Below are 18,488 nucleotides of genomic sequence, written 5' to 3'. Positions count from 1 at the left end.
TAATTTAAGAATCCTTTTTTTTAAACTACGGACATCGAAACTTGCAAAAAAGATTTTCTCACATTCTGCTTACGTCTTCAACTTAAACCGAATTAGCCGCCAAATCAACGAAATGAATACGGTTGATTTTTTATTTTGAAAATAAGGAACAAACGCGCATATCCAATGAATTCTACCCACTTGCACTCAAATAAAATTTTATAAACATTTTTCAGGAAACTTCTAAAGATGCTCACAGACTATGCGAGTATCAAATTATGCTTTTTTATGTGTTCAGTAACGATAAATTGCCAAGCACCGTTTGATTCACCGTGATGATGATGAGCATCATCATTTTGTTTTATGGCACTGCTTTGAATGAACTGGCAAGCATTCTTGTCTTTTATTGTTATTGTTATTATTTAATTTTCTTTTTATGTCGTTTACATTTTGATACTTTTATTGCAGAATTAAATATCACACTATTTACCTTACCAGTGCTTTGTAGCTCTAATGTAATCTTTTTTTGTTGTTTCTAAAAAACGGGCAATAACTGAATATTTTTTGGGGGGTGTTAAAGTGGCATGTTTGGCCATCAGTTTCAGTCGCGATTTCTACTTATTGGCGCCTAAATATAATAGAAGCATTAACTTAAATGGAAAAAAAATTGATAAAATGTAAGCAAACTTATACAGTTGCATTTTATTATCAAACAAAATGTATATATAATTTAAAACATTTGCAGAATTTGCGAAACTGCAAATAAAATGTTCTTTTCTAACACTATCTAAATTTCATCGAAAAAATTGACCACACATTAAAACTCAGTATAATTTAAAAACCCGAATTTATACCGCATTATATAGCTTCAATGACGTCATCCAAAAGCAGGGAATACCTCAAAACGCTAGCAATGACATGGAAACACGCCGAACTCACGGTTAACCTCAATATTTGTTTATTATTGCCGGCGTTCCACATGAGATTAGATGAACATGTTTAAATTCAATTTTGCAAGTGATGAAGAGCAAAGTACCGATACAGGTAAATACGCTAAACAAGAAAATATGCTCTTAAAATCCCCTTGAAACACTAAAAACACTACGTAACTGACCCCAGTTTCCAGCAAAGACCCGGATTGGCTGGAAAGCCAAGAAGTTCCACCTGGAGACGATAATGACGAAATAATCAAAAACATTTTCACCGAATGTGAACAGAACAGTGTAGCTTGCAAAGAGACAACAGTGAAATACTTTTACACTGTAGATGTTCTTAATATACTCAGAACAGAAGACGACGATTTACTCAAGAAGCAACTAGCGGTTCTAAATGCGGATGAAAACCACTCGGATCTTCAAACAGCAGTTTACGAAGGTTTGCGAAATACCACAATCAGACAACCACCAAATTGGTGCCCCACTTTCAGGCGGCCTGAAAATCTGGGAATGTACTTACGATATGTTAAGTTACATTGCTGAAAGCCAGTTGGATTTCCATAACAAAAACGTGTTGGACTTGGGATGTGGGGCTGGACTCATAGGGATGCTTTGCTTGCTAAAAGGGGCAACCTGCACGTTTCAAGACTATGTGAGTGGACCAGCAGTCGTAATCAAATAGTTATTAGTAAAACTGCGCAATCCGATCCAGAACACTGAGGTCCTCAAGTACCTCACAATCCCTAACGTAAAACTGAACGCAGATGAGAAGTACGTGAGCAAAAGCAAATTCTACTCGGGTGATTGGGGCTCGTTTACCAGTTTACTGAACCTTGAAAACGAGGAAATGAGATTTGACTATATTTTCACCGCCGAAACAATTTACAACGTGGACAACTACCCGAAACTGCACGACTGCTTTAAGAACCTCTTGAAACAAAACGGAGAAATGTATCCTTTTTTTAATTCCCCTGCAGTTCAGAACAGTTGCACACTATTGTCTTTAATGTACTGAAGATATGTGGCTGCAAAGTCCTACTACTTTGGAGTTGGAGGAGGCATCTCTTTATTTGAGGACTACCTGAAAAGTAGAACGACGTTCAAGTCGAAAATTTGCTGGGATTCGAGTGAAGGCCTGAAGCGCCAAATACTACAGGTATCTTTTATGTAATATAGCTAAAAGGGGCTCTGCAAGTGTTTGCTCTCGTTCACTCCCCTAAAAAACACTGCAATCAACACCATCAAAATCCAACTAAGGGTGTTAAGATACTTTTGCGAAATAACCCCCGGTAGAACCGGGATCCACTTCGACTCTAAAGGTTCTTCAAAAGATGAGCGGTCATCCTGGTGCTGACTAACGGCTAAGGTGGGTTTGTTTTGTCTTAAGTCCTGATGATTGGCTTTGTTACATTTCCATACAATACAGTCCTCTTGCCGTACTGTGAGATACAACGTGGCATAAATTTGAGGCTGTTTTTAAAGCCACTTACCTGCTATTCGCGGCTTTAGATGATGTGTGGTTCCTAAGGAGAAAAACTGGAAATTTTCCACCGCCTTTGTGTAAAACTCGCACAGGCATATTTCCATGTTGCGCTTAAAAGTAGATCTTTGACGGTGTCATGAGAGAAGTGGTTTTGACTGGTGGGAATGAGTGCGATTTACTTATATATTTGAGTTTTTGCTAGATTTTGTGCGACGCGTGCAATATTTCTCCCCAAAAATACTTTATTTGCCTTCAAGGAATGCTTATAGTTAACATTGATTTTTTTTAATGCTTAAGGGCACAGCCTCTCATAGATCCACCCGTCCTCGCCTTGATGCGTTAAATCGTTATCAGGTTCGCCGTCTTTTGGAAAGCGGAAGCGAATTCTATCGTGGATTCGATCAGTTTGCCCTTGCCAAAACTCGATTGTATGCGGCTTCAGCAAGTAACCGCCCCTAAAATTCGGGTGATATTCAAAATGTAACATTTATTAGTTACTTACCACTGGCGAGGTCTTGGAACTTCGTTGATTGGATGGATTTGTCGTAAATGAGCCTCTTTCAATGCGAGTGCATCTCGATTACGAACGGGTTTGCTTTGGTCGCTGCAAAGCGCCCCTATCTGGCTTTCGTAGGGTCTTTTGCTGAAATATTCATCGGCGTCTTCTATGGGCAGTTTTTCCACATCTCCCTCTATTCGCACCTAAAAAATGCCATCAATACACTTGGTTAATAAGCATTTTGTTTTTGATTTTCCAACCGATCGACTGTAGTGCTCCCAGTAAAATGTAAGCGCTGCTTTGGGGTTTTCTTCCTAAAAAATTGGAGTTATTCTAAGAAAGCATTCGAGGCCAAATCTTACAAGCTCCTGGCCTTTTCTGCTGGTGTAATGAGTGAAAAAACGAAAACCATCCTTTCCAAAGCCTTTCAGAAGAACAAAGCGCGCTGAAGGAATTCCGTCTCTGTAAAAAAATATGGGATTGATAACTTGTTTAGGGTGATATAAAGTTCCCTTAATTCGATTTCTTTTGGATTTCCGTACTTTGTGCAAGTAGCGAGACAAACGGCATTCGGTTCCACCGTTCGCGAGTCATTTCGTATAATTTCAAACCATTTCTGGAACAAGCTTATTGGCTCTTTTCTCTCCAGCTGGTCTTCCAGGAAAAGGTTGCTCTTACTGTTGTAATCATGTCTCATCCCTGGAAGAGTGTTGATTGAAATTGAGAGAGTGCAGTTTGAAGAAAGCTTTAAAAATATTCTTTTGCCCGCACATCAGTCAACCTTTGGCATATCAGAGACTATGACGTTATTTGCAAGCTTGGAATAAAATTGGGTATTTTCTTTGATAAGGAGAAGCTCTCACAAGCAATTTCTATTGGTAAAAGAGCAAAATTCTCGTTTTTAGCTGCCCCTTTTGTCTTCGTGACGCTGAAAGCAAAAGTGCGGCTTTAAACTCACCGCCGATGTCCATGCCGAAGACGCGTGCAGGAACGTTATGGCTTTTAGTTAATCGAACAAATGAGCTTGAAAGTCTCCTTATGTAGTACATAGGAAAAACACAGTAAAGCAGACAGAAAATTAATCATTTAACAGCTGATTTTTCAACGTTGCCGGTTATAGAACGATATTTTCTTATCAATTGTTCCAATATCTCGTCAAATTTGCTATCCACTTTTATAGAGATAAACGTATTTGTCTTTAACGTCGTTTAAAAGTATATCATCTTATGGTTTTTTTTTTCACTCCACGATTTGTTGGACTTTTTTAGATCAATTACTATCTGACCAAGCATTATGAAATTTCCAGTTCCGCAAAAATAACGTTTTATTTAGATATTTTTTGCAAAACAGCATTAAATCAGCTCAATCTTGAGATTCTTCTTTGATATTTCCTAACTGAAGCTTTTTCGAAGAGGCGCTGTGGCTCGTGATCAATTTAGCCTCGTCAATGTCGCCCTGAAATAATCCTCAAAGAACTCACAACGATTTGTCTCAACCACTCACGTATATCATTCGAGAGTAATCGTGTTCATCGGTGTCCGAACTATCTTCATCATCAGAATTCTCGGCCTTTTGAAGAGACAGCTTCACTTTTCGCATGCTCTTCAATGAAGACAAGCTTGAAGTGCGTACGGGTTTGTTGGAGAAACTGGTAAAAATGTCTTCGGGAACTGGAGGCAGGTTGATCACGTTGTTCAAATCGATCAACGACTCTCTTGATATGTTTTCCGGGTATTTTTCATTGATATCCATCTGGAAATTGGCTTTTACTAAAGGAAACAGGCGCTTTTTGTGTCCAGACTTTGGAGCTTCTGTTGCTGGACGGGTTTGGTTGTAAAACGTTTTCAGAAATCGGGGTTTTGGTGTCCATCGATCGTATTTTTTCAGCCAGTTGGTCCAAATTTAGTAGGTCGAAATCAGCTTCCATTTCTTCCACTCTTAGATCAAATGCGTTCAGTTCTCTAATTATAATCGCTGGGAATCAAGAGGGAATTATTTAAATTGTTCCCTAATATTTTGAATAATTAGTGTTAATTTTTAAGGCAGATAAGTTATTTTCAGGCGTTCCAAAGACTCATACGTTTTCCAATTTCTTTCTAATGTCGCAAGGTTTCGAAGCCAGTGATTATCGTACCGAATTGGTAAATAGTTAATATCATGCTAAAATATTTGCTTATGTAAGAAGTTACCTTGAAGATTGTTGTATTCATGTTTCATCTGATCGGAAATTTTTTCTTTGCAAATATTCGACTGCAGTAACTTCAGAGCTACGTTAAACGAAGATCTGGCGGTCACTGCTAGAGCGTCAACCCCTTTTTCTGCTCCTAAACCAAATTAAAATTAATCAAGCTTTGGTCGCAAATACAAGCAAGAACTGGTAAGTGTGGCACATTATCAAGTCAGCAATTCTCTCAGTTTTCGGTGCAATTTCATTGCTTCAGCTGGTCGCCTACCATTTATCAAGACCTTCAGGTAGTTGATGTACTTTTCTCCAGTTGTATAGCGTTCTTTAAGATCAAATGCCACTTCGGTCACTACCAAGGCCTGCCTCAAAAGCGCATTGTCAGCGAAATCGGCCTCAGCTTCCAAAATATCGACAGGAGACATAATTTTCCATTAGTGAGACAATCACTAACTAGTGATGCGAGTGATTGATGTCAGTTAATAAAGAACCACCAGGCAAAACGTATGAAAATTTAATGAATAATGAAATCAATGGTTCTGAAATGATGAATTTTTCGAAATTTGTTTCGATTACGTTATTGGAAACCGACCGTTTAAATTATTAAAAGAATCGGCTCCAAGCCATCTTGGATACTAACCGCAATTGCTTCTTCACATGCACGGAACTTCGTTATTTATACGTTTCGGTACCTAAATTGATAGTATTTCTTTTTTCTGGGTAGTAAAATAGCATTTCTTAGGGCTCCTAAATAATGAGAAGTATGTCGTAAACAAATTGGCTTTATTTCAAATTAAAAAAGGAACAAATCCTTTACAATATTTCTTATTAATTTACATTAAAAACAAAAATATCTTTGTACTTCAAGAATTCACATGTACAAAATTACTCTTTCTTAGACTTTTTGTCGTCTTCCTTCAAATGTAAGAATACAATGGAAAACACAAACACGCCGAACATCATCGAAAACGCGCCCGTATAGTAGGGGTAGGCGCAGTCGATAAACCGCTCGTATTGGGTATGCTCTAAAGGCCTCACACTCACCTAGAGCAACATATTAAAAATGTAAAAATAATGCTCACTTAGAGGAGGCTTAAAAAAAGCCTTACCTGGGTACTGCTGTATAATCGCGTGTATCCCACCCTGTCGTAGTCCACCTTGAATTGATACACTCCATACACGTCCGGAATCTTGAATTTAGCCTCATAAACACCATTTCCAGCTGCTTGCAGTCCGATCCGGACGAATGGGTCTATGCGAACAAATTCCAACTGAATATCGGTGGCATTAAACGGTTCCCAAACACGGTTGTTGTAAATTTCTATTTTGATTTTGTAGACCTGAAAATCCAACAAAAAAAATAGGTATATTCCGTAACTAACAGTTCAGAGTTCAATGGGCAAATGCATCTTACTGGACATTTACTTACCACATCGTCCAGAATGGTATAGTCATGAGGCGGCGCAGTTTCTCCAGCTTTGTGATGTTGTACCGAACTAACCCTTAGCCTGCCATGTTCCCTGAATACCCACTGGCTGATGCTGGTGGCTACTTTTTGATTAGAAGAATGCGTCTTCATAATCTTACCCTGCAATAACTTTCCGACTTCCCCTGTGAAATACTCATCAGAAAAGAAGGCCAGCGATCCGCTGAACACAACTCGAGCATTATTTCTCGCCTGCAGGCCAGCAATTAGCACCGTGTCTTTGCCAATGGCATGAGGATACTGGAAAGATCAACCCCATAAAATAAACAAGAATCACAACAATTGGGCGCAAATATACTTCTTTGATGGGCTGATCCGGTACATAGCTGTAAGCAGTGCTTGCAGCAGTTAGTATTGGCAAAACTAGCGGGTTTTCAGAGTCAGCCAAGAGGCCAGTTCCTTGATACAACAGAAATTCATCCTGAAGACGGCCGACAATTACAGGAGAACGTATGAGGTTGTCTGAGCTAATTCTCAGCTTGGTGTGCTGCCCTTCATCAGATATATCCGCGTTGAAGTGGTCAATTACAAAAGACCCTTCCTCATCGACCTGCAACCCCACAAAATACTTCAGCATGGAGAAACAGGACTAATAGTTGAACTAACCTCAAAGCCCACCTCTGAGGCGAGTTCTCTCAAGACATCTCCAGTGGCCTCACTGCCAGCTACCAGCACATTTCCTCCTTCATCAATAAATTCAGTGATAGTGTCGACGTTCAAACTGCCTCCGAATTCAATCACTGAAGGGGCGAAAATGATGAGGTTCTCATAAAGGTACTCCCCATACTTTGAGAGCACTAAGGAGGAATCGTCGGCTATTTTGAAGGTGAGGCTGTATCCTCGGTCTGGAAAAAAACGCAATGATTTTTTTCAAGTAGTTTTCAATTGATGACGACTTACCCTGCAGAGATTTGAAGAAAATTGAATGGGTTTCTTTAATCACCTGATTTTCGAGCAACACAAGCGTGTTTCCCTGCACTTTTACACTCGCAAAAAGGGCGAGAATTAAATAAATGAAGGGCTGCATAGCGATTTGTTTGAATTTCGCCGTACACGTCACCGGCAATATTTCCAACCACAATTCAATGTTTGTCAATAGTCAATGTCAGAAGTGACGTTAAGGAGTTCTAAGGGTTGCCAATTTGATTAGCTTTTAACAGTTATCGGGAAGTTGTGTTGAGTTCCTAATTTGTCCATCTTATATATTATACTTTTACCAACAACTTTTCTTAGTGGTGTTTCTTGGGGAATTGCTCTTTTAGGTGTTAGGCAAGCAAACAAAGACGGCATTTTTTATTCCCATATCGGATTCTCTAATGGGATTTTAAACTGACATTGAGAAAGCTCAGGTGAGTTTTATGGACTTTGTTCTTTAATTTCACATTTTTCATATAGAAAATTCCGCTACACATAACTAAAAAGGCTCAAGAAATATTGAAATTAATGAAGCCAAAGAGGAAGTTGCACGTCCACAGGACCGTGATACTCATTATGAGGAATATGATGCAAAAAGTCCAAATAGTTCTTTGGTAGTCCTGTTTCTTCAGCTCCCTTTACTATTGTCTTCCAATAAGCCACTGAAGGCCGATTATCCTGAGGTAGATCTCTAATATCCTGGACGTCTGGAGGAGACGCGGTTTGCTGGTAAGTTCTAGCGTTTATTTTTTCTCCGCTTGGAAGAACGATGTCCACTTGGAGAGGTCGATATACGTTTTCATGGACACCTTCCTGTCTGAAATTCATTGAAAGCCTTCGGCGTCATTGCCAAAGTGACACGAAAACATTCGTTAAGACGAAGTGGACAAAATGGACATTAACGAAGTTGACAAAACGTGAATCTGATCAAGGGTATTTTTGAATTCGGGAAAGATTTTTAATAAACAATTTACCGGTCCAAGTTTTCCAGATCAGCATTATCGACGTGCCAGAGGGCTCCCCAGACCACTTTGGAGTGCTTAGGTATGATAGTGGCGCTAGCGCCTTTCCATCGTTTAGAATAAGTAACAAAACTCACTTGGTAATCCTAAAAAATCGATTAGTAGCTTGTCATGGTGTTCAAGGGCTTTGCATACATGCAAACATCCAATTCCAGCCCTTTCTGCGCTGGGGTTGTTGATGTGAATCCTGTGACTGAGCAAATTGCTGCCGTAGGCAAAGTAAAGAAACTTGTTCGATTTACTTTGCACTGACATTGTTTCTAATCGAGTATGAAACTTCAACAAACACTGACTAAAGGTTGAAATATTCTCTGGTTTGCATGTCAGAAGCAGTGATTCTGCTCATTTAAGTCCTCAAAGCTGTGATGCAGAAGCGATTTATTTGCCATTGTTTGAAGCTTATCAGTTATCTTTAGAAGTTCAACATTTTTTTCTTTGAAGCATTCACCCATAGTGATAATCCCTTCGTAAATTTTGTCGAGGATTTGACCGATGAGATAAAAAAATGCATAATTGTAAATGTTAACAATATGCTCACCTTGTAGATACCCCCTTTACTAAAACTAGTTTTAGTAAGGTGTTCGTCAGGATCAAATTCAGGAATTTTGTAGAATTAATCTATAGTGGAGTCGCCTAAATATCGTAGTGTAATATTGATTCAATGCCGGTTTGGTAATTTTCTAGATGTTCCCCTTTTGGCTTTCGATATTAAAAAAGTTCACATTGTAGATTGGCCTTTTCCTACCACTTTTCTAAGTAAAATTTGAAGAAAATTAAAATAATATTTTGCTGCATTTAGTCCAGCGCCATTCGCGTTATTGAGCAGTAGAATAGCATCGGTTGTTTGCTCTGATACTAATGGGCTAAAGATGAGGGCTTGTAGCCATTTGTGTTAGTTTTGTGTAATTTGGGTTATCTCAATAGTAGTTAAATGGACGTTTTTAACTTGTTTCATTTCACTTTTTGTTACATTTTTGTGGAGATTTGCTATTTTGGTGCAGGCTGCGCAAAACTGTTAGGAACTATTAATTTCTGCGCGTGCAACGCCTGTTGCGCCACCTGTTGGTAGACGGAACTAAGATGACTTGCAATGCTATCCATATGAACGCTTTGGGCAGCGATTTTCTTCGCTGATAACGGCTTCCGCCACTTATTTTACCGAGATGTGCTTATAAAGGGATAAGATTAAATGTGAGTACTTTCTTATTGCTGAAAAATAAAAAAGGGGCAGATATAACTAATTACCGCCGTTTTTTTGTCAGACACATTTTTAAGTTTGTTTAAATTTAAGCTGGTTTTGCATGCTTTTACAGCAATAGCTAGCACGGGTTAATGTCTTCCAGAAAGCAACTGTCAAATCGCTTTCAAACATATTTATCTTAGTATTTCTTGAATAACCCTGTATGTTTACCAAAAAAAAACGTATCTCAAACTCTTTTCAAACTTGGTCCCAAAAAAACGCAGCGTTTTTTTTGACTTCGGTTTAAAATAAATTAAAATCAACAAATGTGTGACTAAAATGAGTTTTTCTCAAGCTGATCACTTTTATTAATTTTCCAAAAATTTTATGCATTCGGGTGAACTAAACCCCCGCCGAACAAATCCTCAGTCTCTTCCCAATTTAGAGCCAGATTCAGGTTTATCTACCCTCACAACTTCTTGAGCCACATTGAAATAGCCCAGATACTCCACAGTGTCTGGCGTTGTATCGTAGTGATAGTGACCAGCTTCTCCATGTGTGCTAAAGCTGTGGAAATGCTGCACTCGCAAATCTAAGTCCGCCTGAAAATCCCATAGAAGAAATCAGTTTGCTGGGTTTTTAGCGGCTCGTTACTTACCCCATCGTTACTCGTAAAAGTGCCGAGTGCTGTTAAAGGAGCTGACATTTCGTAGAATTTTAACCAGTTGTTGACGTCATCTTCACCTGAAAAAATCGAGATTTATATGTTTTTTTGGCTTGGAGGTTTTAGTCCCCGTACTTACTTGTTAAAGGGGTTTTAGAAAAGTCTCGCATTACGTGCTGTTTGGCCTTGCCTTCGGCTATCAGGAAGGCTCCTCCAATGCCCACCAACTGATCTTTGCCGTACTTTTCTTCAATTGCGTTCCTCAACGTTTCAATGAAGTTCTTCGCGCCTGTGCGTTTTTTTACGTGGACCTTTATCACCTAAAACAGTCGCAGTTTAAGACTTGGTGGCTTTTGCTAAAACTATCGTTTGCGTTACTTTGCCTGGTTTTCCTTCTGAGGCGAAAATGTTCCCCAACAAAGCAATTCTGGTCTCATTGTTCGGCAGAATTTGGACCACCATGTACTCATCAGCACCTTCGACTTTGGATGTTCTAGTCTGCTGGTCTGCCACCCCTTTTTCAATCTTAAGGTTTACAATTCCCTAAAATATTTCAAATGGGGTATTTATTACTTTTTTGAATTGGAAATTAGGTTGTAAGTACCAACATTTAAAAGTGTTTAAATTTAATAACAAACAAACAGCAACTCGATCCTTGCGTCTTGTTGCTCTTGCAGTTTTCATTGTATCGCTCAAGCTATTTTTTAATGTTAACAATAAGCGGGAAAACCAATCACTTTCTTCAGTTTCGTTATTAATTTGCCTCAATTGTGAAGTTTTTGGCGTTAACTGTGAGCGTTAAAGTGTGCTATTTAAAGTATGAAAGAAATACAAGAAAAAAATGAGGATCTCATACAAGATCTAAGCGATGGTGGTGAACATAAACCGTTGTTCGCCCCCATAATATTGCTTAGACATTTTTGGTACCAGAAAATAACACACGCATAAATCGTAAATAACACACGCATAAATTGAAATACTAACTTAAAATTTTGAAGATACCGCCAATCAAATCAATAATTTCCAAACTTCCATGAATTGTATCAATTTGACGAATGACGGACCGTAATAACATCACATTTCCCTCTCGCTCGGTGGACAAGTAATAGACAAAGAACGACAATTGAACAGACTACACATACCTCACAGTTTCCGCCAATGAATGGATGAGGCCCCGCCCCCGCTCCAATAAGAAAAGCCGGCTCCAGAGCTACAGACTTGGCAATGTCAAGTAGATCGTATAGTTTTTCTCTTGTGACCAATGGCAGAAGATACTGCGTGCCCCCAATTTCCAGGAGTTTGGCGTTGCCGTTTAAGCCTGGAAATTGCGGGGTTTTTCAGTTAGTAACTCGGTACTTGAAGGTGTAGTTTCAGTACCTCCAGCTGCCAGAAGAAAAGGCTTGCTGGTAAGGTCCGGACACTCTACCACTGATACGTTAACCTCCTGGAAGTTTGTTGGCAAATACGATCTGAAAACTGAAGAGATTTTTCAGTTGGTGGCTTTTAGGTGGGTTTAAGTAAACGTTTACCTTCGGCCACTTCAGTTAGTGGAGGTTGATATAGCGATTTGGTGTGGATCGGGTAGGAGTTCGGGACTAAAGCCATGGTGCTAAACCTGAAATTTTGATGAGTTTAAGTAAACTCTCCACATTAATAGCGAGTGTTGAAGTTGATAATTAAATCATAAAATACCCCATAGTTTCAATTCGCTTCTACTGTGACAAAAGTTGAAAGACTAGTTTTTCATTTTATGTGTTTTTGAATACATTTTACTGTAGAACCAGGTTAGTTTTGAAGAAAAAATAGTAATTTCTCTAATGCCATGAACAAACGCACAGTATATTTTTTAATGAAAATTACCACCTTATTGTGCTTGAACTAAGCAATACAAGAATCAAGTTGTTGATGGACTGAGACGGCTTGTGCTGCATAATGTAGCAAGAAAACAACTGTTTCAAACTAGTTTGCTACTCAAGTTACCTTGATCTAAGCTGAAAGCTTGTAAACAAAATGTGTGAGGTTACCTGTAAACTTGAATGCCGACTAATAAATGAAACGCTTGACGAGCTTGCTTAAAATCATACACTAAAGTACTAATTGTGTGAATAAACTGAGATAATTGCAATGGAAAGTCTTGGCACTAATCTGTTCATGATAAGTCGGGTCAATGCGGTTGTCGTAAATGTTTTTTAACCTTGAAAATACACAATAATAAAAAATTTCAAGTTGATTTTCGGTTTTCTCATAACATACTTTTGAAAGTCGCATTTCGAAAACCACTTAATTATGCACGAAAATAAGRTTGTCCGGTGCTATTTGCTRCTAAATCGTGTTTTAGGAATATTAACAATTCATAACTCCACATGCAAAAGTGTCGCTAATAATAGTTSTGTTTTTCGCAAAAGTTTGAGCATCTTTTCTAACATTGCCAATWGWTTGATCGCGAATTATTTCTTTCTTTCGGTAATTCAAAGCAATGCGGAGCGTTTTTTCCTTTCTGTCAATTTTGAGTTAGTTTGTTTGTGTTAGCAGGGTTRAAGTAATTTTTTAATGAAACTAAAAATATATGTWTACAAAAAGTAAAAGTTAATAACCTGAAACGACCTAAATAATCGAAACCTACCCAAATTGAATGAATTTGCATGCTAGGTATTCAAGGACACAACTTTCTTGAACTTAATGATTTTTGCGCAGTTTGACAACGCCTCTCGAAATTTAGACTGAAGATGGTGATTTTGCTCAAACTTTGTGAATGTTTTTTTGGCTTAATGGACTATCCAGAAATTCTTTTCGCTAAAATTGCTTAATTTAAAGTATCATTTAGGATAAAGCAAGAAAAAGCTAAAAATTCGGAGGGACTCAAGCGTCCCGACCACCCACCATTCTTTTAAGTGCAGCAGTTTATTCATATCACGATTATCAAAAACATGAGAAATTGCCGTATTTACAAGTTCACTTTCCCTTACTATAATTTTACTACCAGATATTCCCCTCATTTGCGGTGTTGTCATGATTAAATGCGGCGTCGGTGTTAAATTCTTATAAATTTTGTAATTTAAAGGTTCGACGCTGTTATTTTAATGACATTTACTTGTCGCTTATTACAAACTAACAAAATAAATGCCAAATGGTACTCTGGTGTTAGGGATGGTCGGTATTTAACGTAACCGCTATAAAAAAAACTGATCCAGACGTGGAACCTGTAACCGCAGTTCTACTTTGTCAATTTAACCGGTTGTTTTGGAAACTGCAACTATTTCTACCATCATTTTTAATAAAATATTTAAAAAGTAACATGTTACTTATAAAACCGCATTTTGGAACCGAATACCAGAGTAAACTGCAACGTTGTTCCAGAAAAAAACCGATGAGCCTTGAGCACACCTCTATCTGGAGCCTAATTTACGAATCTGGGGGACGGCGTTCTCACGAGGAATTAGGGCGTAGTTCTCTCGCAAAGCGATTATTCGCATTCTCGAACTGATACCATTAATCTTGGTTCTCATGGGTCCGGATTGCTTTGCGGAAGCGGAGTGCGAAAAGTGCGCGCGCAGCCTACTACTACGCGCGGAAAAATTTGCGCAGTTTGCATGAATCCGGATTATTTTTTGCATTCCGCTGACAGTGTTGGCATATCTTTCGGGCAGGGAGACACGATACAACTCTTTTTTCTACATTTTTTCTTGCCAATATTTTGAGGCGGATGAAATGAACGTTCGCAACCAAAAGTTAAATCTGCTTTTGTCTTTGTACGTTCTAAAAAGAAGGAAACAAAGACATCAAAATGAAAGAAGGTCGAATAGACGCCGCTGAACATAACCTTTCACTGGAGATAACCTAGGTTTTCACATTCTTCCGCACACCATGCGGAACATATTAAAATTTGGAAACTTCTGCGGATAGGTGGAGCTAACGCATCCGGCAAGCTTCTGATTGGTCGGAAGGTTTTCCGCATCCGCATTCCGGACTCATGAGAAGCCGGCTTTACGCAACGGCCGTAGAACCAGCTTCTGCCAATTCTTGAGAGAACGCATCAGACAAATAATAATTAACAAGTTATCCTGTGTCTCTGGAACGCATCGTTCACCTGTTTTATGACCGCACTTTGAACACAATCAGTTGGAACCAGAGTTGGAACTGTGGGTTTAGGTTCACGTCTGCAACACTGTTATTTTAGCGGTTACGTTAAATAGCGACCATCCCTAGTAGTTAGTTTATAGTTTAGCCGTCAGTGGACGTTTGGACTTTATAATTCGCGTATAACGCGCAGCCGCAGCGTCTTTCATGTGCCGGGCTTTCTTTTGTGTTGTCATTTTGAGGATGCGTTGCATTTTTCGGTAAAGGTATGAATTTCTGTAGGTTTTCTATATATAAAATAGTGTGTGAAGTGTTTCTAGTATTTTCACCCTTCGATGAAGCCCAGCAAAGTATTTGTGGCCCCAAAAAAGTGCCCCCAAAATGTGCTGGTGTTTACTCAACGTAACCATAAACATTTTTGGGGCGTTATTCTCACATTCCGATCAATAATCCGCTTGGTTTTTCTTTGCAGGTAAATAAGGATGTCTCGCTATAACTCGGACTGCAAGGTATACGTGGGCGACTTGGGCAACAGTGCCTCAAAACAAGAAATTGAAGATGCCTTTCGTCACTACGGCCCCTTGAGAAATGTATGGGTGGCTAGGAATCCGCCCGGTTTCGCTTTTGTTGAATTCGAGGATCCGAGAGATGCCGAGGACGCGGTCAGAGGCCTAGGTAGATTTCTACTATAATTTTAACTACATATCTGATGATTGTGGTTTAGATGGAAGAAGCATTTGTGGTCGACGTGCCAGAGTAGAGATGTCGAATGGAAAAGCGGGCAGCAATCGTAGCAGAGGACCGCCGCCCCGATCAAGAGGTCGTCCGTTTCATCCAGATGATCGGTGCTATGAGTGTGGAGACCGCGGTCACTACGCAAGGGACTGTGGAAAGTACCGAAGAGGAGGACGTCGTGATAGGTAAGCTTTACTTAAGGCTTTGCTTATTAATTGACTTATTATTTCCTTTTGTTTGCTGGGAGGCTGATCAGTGTCTGCGGGACTATCAAGGGAGGTTTTCACAGTCGCTTCAATTGAAGGTTTTCTGTTTTAAATGCCACTTTTCACCCTCATACTGGATGGATTGTTTGTTGCTCTTGCACTTTTCAATTTGAAAATGTTAACAATTATGCGTCCACAAGCACCGTTTCAAGTTGTTTCGTATCAGAACACCCCGGACACATCGGTGCAAATGAGCCCAGTGAAGTTTTCCAGCTTGCTATTAACTGTTATGGGCAGCTGCATTCTTCTGCAGTCATTTTTCCTAACATTTTGTGGAAAGTAGCCTGTCTTCACTTTATTTTCCATTTTTTCCTTGGAGGCCGTGCCCTTTAATAATAGTTTTTTATTCACAAAGGGGAGATTAGGTATTAAAATCAGTGCCTTGATGAATGTGTTGAAAACTGAAACAATTTTTTCTTTTGTTTATTTTAGCTACTTAAATTATTTGTATATCGAAGTATTCGAATTGTTTCGTTTTGATCGGCTTACATTGATAAAGTCGTGTGTTAGTGATATTGATGAACAAATGATTGGTTTGGGTCTCGAGCATTGATCAGCCCCCACATACTGAAACCGATTTTATTTGCTGTACAACATTATTTTTTTAACAACCAGCATATTTTATGTTGTTAGTGATTATGATTTGTTTAACGTGTTGTACAGCATAATCGATAACACCCAAGACGTTATTTAAACACAACCAGGAAAAGCTCGGCCTGACAATAATGCCATGTTTATAGGTTGATAGCATGTGGCGGATGAAAGTCAGGTAACGAACGCATTGAGTACACTCGCTTCGATCTTCTCGTTGTAACAGACTACGTAGAGCCGCCACAGCGTTTGCTTTGTTCAGAGTCACTTCGACACGTTATTCAAAATGTTCAAGTCTGACCACAACTAGTCTACTACTCCAACTACTACTGTGAGCCAGTGAGATTTTGCCCCCTAGTCTCCAATCATCCCTTCTACCTAGTCGAAATATCTACTATCGTCACACGACCAAGTCTCACGAGCTCACAATCTGAAATGGTAAAAATTTAACAATTTTTAGTTTATTTTAATCAAATTGGTACTACTAAAATTGTACACCTCAATTGATTATAAAGACTAGGTTCCAAATAGGTGAGTCGCGACTTAGAAAACCCGTTTTGCCATTAACGGCACTTTGACAAAGTTTATTGCAAAATCGGGCATTTCACAACTCAACATTAATTTATAATAATACACACTTAGTCCATGAATTCTGTTACTCATACAGTGGCATTTCATTTAAAAGTACTGTTGTAACTATTTTTCATGAGTCAGTGCTGATTTTCGGAAACGCATCTAGCATTTTGATAGTTTGTGCAAACTAAATTTCGGATAATCATGTCGAACTGTGTATTCCAATTAAGCGAGCAAACTTGTAAACTTTAGCGTATGCTTTATTTATGAGCCCTACTTAAAGAGTAGATAACGACTATTATTTGAATATTTTTGCCATTGCGGCATTCGCCCATTTGGGCGTGGTTAAGGCAAAAATGGGCTTTCGATGAAAATGCTGATTTTCTGGCAATTTTAATAATTTTTGGTCAGTTTTTTTTAAGTTTAGTTTTTATTTTAATTTAATTTTGCATTATCAAACTATCTTATCATGAGCTTTAGGTATGTGTTCTTTCGAGTAGCAGCAAAAGCGAATTATTTGCGATTATTTATTTGTTTGAAACACTTTTAGTTTGAATTTTAAAAGTTTATTAAATTTAAATTCTATTATTTCCGTCTGTAGCTAACGTCAGTAAGCATCTACCTGTACGAAGCGGTCATATCTGAATTACTGGGTGACTGTGAGAAACAACTTAAAGCTTTTATTTGGGGAATAATTCATGTTTCATCTTTACTAGTATTGAAACTTCCGCAGTTTTTTCATCATGTTTGAGCATTGGACTGTTCATAAAGTTTGCTTAACACAACCTCATTATCTCCATGTCTCCAAATTAACAATCATTGTACTTGTCCCACGTTGGGTGTATAATTGGAAACTAATGTTTTTCCGATTTTTAAAATTTTCGTAGAACTCGAAGCAGATCCAGAAGTCGTTCTCGCGATCGAAGAACTCGCTCCAGAAGCAATTCGCGCTCACGCAGCAGGTCCAGGTCGCGTAGATCCCGATCAGCTTCTAAGAAGAGTAGAAGCCGCTCCCGATCCAACAGGGATGATCGGCGATCCAGGTCGCGCTCTCACTCCAGGAGCAGGTCGGCCGTGAAGGAGAATGGGAATGGTAGAGATTAAACGCTGAAGGCAAATAATTGCTGATGCACGTTTCTTGTTTAGTTTTACTGTTCGTTTTTGACCAAGTGGGATCGTTTCCACGATCTAGGCGGTTAAATTTTAAGTGGGCTTAAATTAGCCCAAGCTTGTCTTGCATCAGCAAATAATGTCTTCAACCAGGTATTTGAGAAACGTAGGTTCTCCCGAATCGAAGCTCAGACATTTTCTGTTAGTTTCGATTCATTGGAAATAACTGTTCAGTTTACAATGACCTGTACGAAACAAATCCATTATCCCAGTGCAATTTTTTTTATTTCGGAAAAACCTGAAATTGGCAATTTTTCGGATTGCTGGTGGATTTCGTACTAAAGCACGGGGGTCGGAACAGGTTCCTGGTGTAAATCCGGTAAATATTGTTTCAATAGTAGACAATTTAGCGGTTCGATTTGAGTCATTGTTTTTTGTGCTTGAAAGCCCGCGAATAGCGCCGTGAATTCACGGGGCGATTTGCGCGCTTTTCTCATTTATAATCCAGACATGTACAGCTTTGTACCTGTCGGTTAAAGAAAATCCTGCAGTGGTTTCTTTCAGGCCATTTTGCTATTAATAGTTACTTGGCATTCAGACCAGTAAAACACATAATTGGAGTAAGTTTATAATATAAACTGTTGTGGTCACCCACGAAAGATTACAGGCAGAAGTATAATTTTCGATTACTTTCCATAGAGACAAAGTGGTCTGTGGTTGCAAACAGGTATGGAGTTATATAAGAGAATATGGGTCGGCGAGGCCTTTCAGAAAATTACCTGCAAGAAACT

General features: G+C 38.9%; 8 protein-coding genes across 13 annotated transcripts; 2 read left to right on the top strand and 6 right to left on the bottom strand.

Annotated features, from left to right (window-relative positions):
- Positions 1-913: 913 nt before the first annotated feature.
- LOC109535148 (histidine protein methyltransferase 1 homolog) lies at positions 914-2,103 on the top strand. Its single transcript, XM_019900992.2, has 5 exons — positions 914-1,023; positions 1,099-1,353; positions 1,406-1,566; positions 1,627-1,865; positions 1,932-2,103. The coding sequence occupies exons 1-5, from the start codon at positions 969-971 to the stop codon at positions 2,083-2,085; spliced, it is 864 nt and encodes a 287-aa protein (XP_019756551.2). The 5' UTR covers positions 914-968; the 3' UTR covers positions 2,086-2,103.
- Positions 1,859-2,571, bottom strand: LOC109535155. Its single transcript, XM_019901006.2, has 3 exons — positions 2,405-2,571; positions 2,185-2,353; positions 1,859-2,130 (listed from the first exon to the last, which is right to left on the bottom strand). Exons 1-3 carry the CDS (start codon positions 2,499-2,501, stop codon positions 2,091-2,093), a joined length of 306 nt encoding a protein of 101 aa, XP_019756565.2. The 5' UTR covers positions 2,502-2,571; the 3' UTR covers positions 1,859-2,090.
- A 50-nt stretch (positions 2,572-2,621) lies between these two features.
- Positions 2,622-4,028, bottom strand: LOC109535151 (pyridoxine/pyridoxamine 5'-phosphate oxidase). The gene is made up of 6 exons (XM_019900995.2): positions 3,855-4,028; positions 3,439-3,595; positions 3,259-3,358; positions 3,157-3,210; positions 2,900-3,099; positions 2,622-2,852 (listed from the first exon to the last, which is right to left on the bottom strand). The coding sequence occupies exons 1-6, from the start codon at positions 3,943-3,945 to the stop codon at positions 2,690-2,692; spliced, it is 765 nt and encodes a 254-aa protein (XP_019756554.1). The 5' UTR covers positions 3,946-4,028; the 3' UTR covers positions 2,622-2,689.
- A 174-nt stretch (positions 4,029-4,202) lies between these two features.
- LOC109535149 lies at positions 4,203-5,579 on the bottom strand. The gene is made up of 5 exons (XM_019900993.2): positions 5,350-5,579; positions 5,086-5,220; positions 4,698-4,870; positions 4,400-4,648; positions 4,203-4,351 (listed from the first exon to the last, which is right to left on the bottom strand). Exons 1-5 carry the CDS (start codon positions 5,501-5,503, stop codon positions 4,259-4,261), a joined length of 804 nt encoding a protein of 267 aa, XP_019756552.2. The 5' UTR covers positions 5,504-5,579; the 3' UTR covers positions 4,203-4,258.
- Positions 5,580-5,844: 265 nt separating this feature from the next.
- LOC109535146 (dolichyl-diphosphooligosaccharide--protein glycosyltransferase 48 kDa subunit) lies at positions 5,845-7,686 on the bottom strand. Its single transcript, XM_019900986.2, has 6 exons — positions 7,465-7,686; positions 7,171-7,409; positions 6,863-7,114; positions 6,508-6,804; positions 6,188-6,418; positions 5,845-6,122 (listed from the first exon to the last, which is right to left on the bottom strand). Exons 1-6 carry the CDS (start codon positions 7,589-7,591, stop codon positions 5,964-5,966), a joined length of 1,305 nt encoding a protein of 434 aa, XP_019756545.1. The 5' UTR covers positions 7,592-7,686; the 3' UTR covers positions 5,845-5,963.
- A 228-nt stretch (positions 7,687-7,914) lies between these two features.
- LOC109535153 (gamma-glutamylcyclotransferase) lies at positions 7,915-9,195 on the bottom strand. Its single transcript, XM_019900998.2, has 3 exons — positions 8,637-9,195; positions 8,454-8,587; positions 7,915-8,296 (listed from the first exon to the last, which is right to left on the bottom strand). The coding sequence occupies exons 1-3, from the start codon at positions 8,754-8,756 to the stop codon at positions 8,005-8,007; spliced, it is 546 nt and encodes a 181-aa protein (XP_019756557.2). The 5' UTR covers positions 8,757-9,195; the 3' UTR covers positions 7,915-8,004.
- LOC109535152 (serine/arginine-rich splicing factor 7) lies at positions 8,471-17,971 on the top strand. Of its 3 annotated transcripts, none has more exons than XM_019900996.2 (4): positions 8,471-8,523; positions 14,895-15,097; positions 15,147-15,342; positions 17,475-17,971. In XM_019900996.2, the coding sequence occupies exons 2-4, from the start codon at positions 14,905-14,907 to the stop codon at positions 17,689-17,691; spliced, it is 606 nt and encodes a 201-aa protein (XP_019756555.1). In that variant the 5' UTR covers positions 8,471-8,523; positions 14,895-14,904; the 3' UTR covers positions 17,692-17,971. The 3 variants fall into 3 exon arrangements, with proteins under 3 accessions (XP_019756555.1, XP_048522658.1, XP_048522659.1); XM_048666701.1 differs by lacking the exon at positions 8,471-8,523 and adding an exon at positions 14,582-14,688; XM_048666702.1 differs by lacking the exon at positions 8,471-8,523 and adding an exon at positions 14,598-14,682.
- On the bottom strand, positions 10,009-14,453 carry LOC109535147 (ester hydrolase C11orf54 homolog). 4 transcript variants are annotated; one of them, XM_019900990.2, is made up of 8 exons: positions 14,433-14,453; positions 11,875-11,960; positions 11,723-11,821; positions 11,488-11,663; positions 10,724-10,888; positions 10,485-10,665; positions 10,340-10,425; positions 10,009-10,283 (listed from the first exon to the last, which is right to left on the bottom strand). In XM_019900990.2, exons 2-8 carry the CDS (start codon positions 11,948-11,950, stop codon positions 10,107-10,109), a joined length of 960 nt encoding a protein of 319 aa, XP_019756549.2. In that variant the 5' UTR covers positions 11,951-11,960; positions 14,433-14,453; the 3' UTR covers positions 10,009-10,106. The 4 variants fall into 4 exon arrangements, with proteins under 4 accessions (XP_019756549.2, XP_019756546.2, XP_019756547.2 ...); XM_019900987.2 differs by lacking the exon at positions 14,433-14,453 and adding an exon at positions 12,209-12,507; XM_019900988.2 differs by lacking the exon at positions 14,433-14,453 and adding an exon at positions 12,326-12,505.
- Positions 17,972-18,488: the final 517 nt, after the last annotated feature.

Source organism: Dendroctonus ponderosae, unplaced genomic scaffold, assembly GCF_020466585.1.
Source record: "Dendroctonus ponderosae isolate FM_Combo_2020 unplaced genomic scaffold, Dpon_F_20191213v2 Dpon_F_20191213_5, whole genome shotgun sequence".
NCBI classification, from domain to species: domain Eukaryota; kingdom Metazoa; phylum Arthropoda; class Insecta; order Coleoptera; family Curculionidae; genus Dendroctonus; species Dendroctonus ponderosae.
Note: the sequence above shows the minus strand (reverse complement) of the source record. Positions and strands in the feature narration are given on the sequence as shown.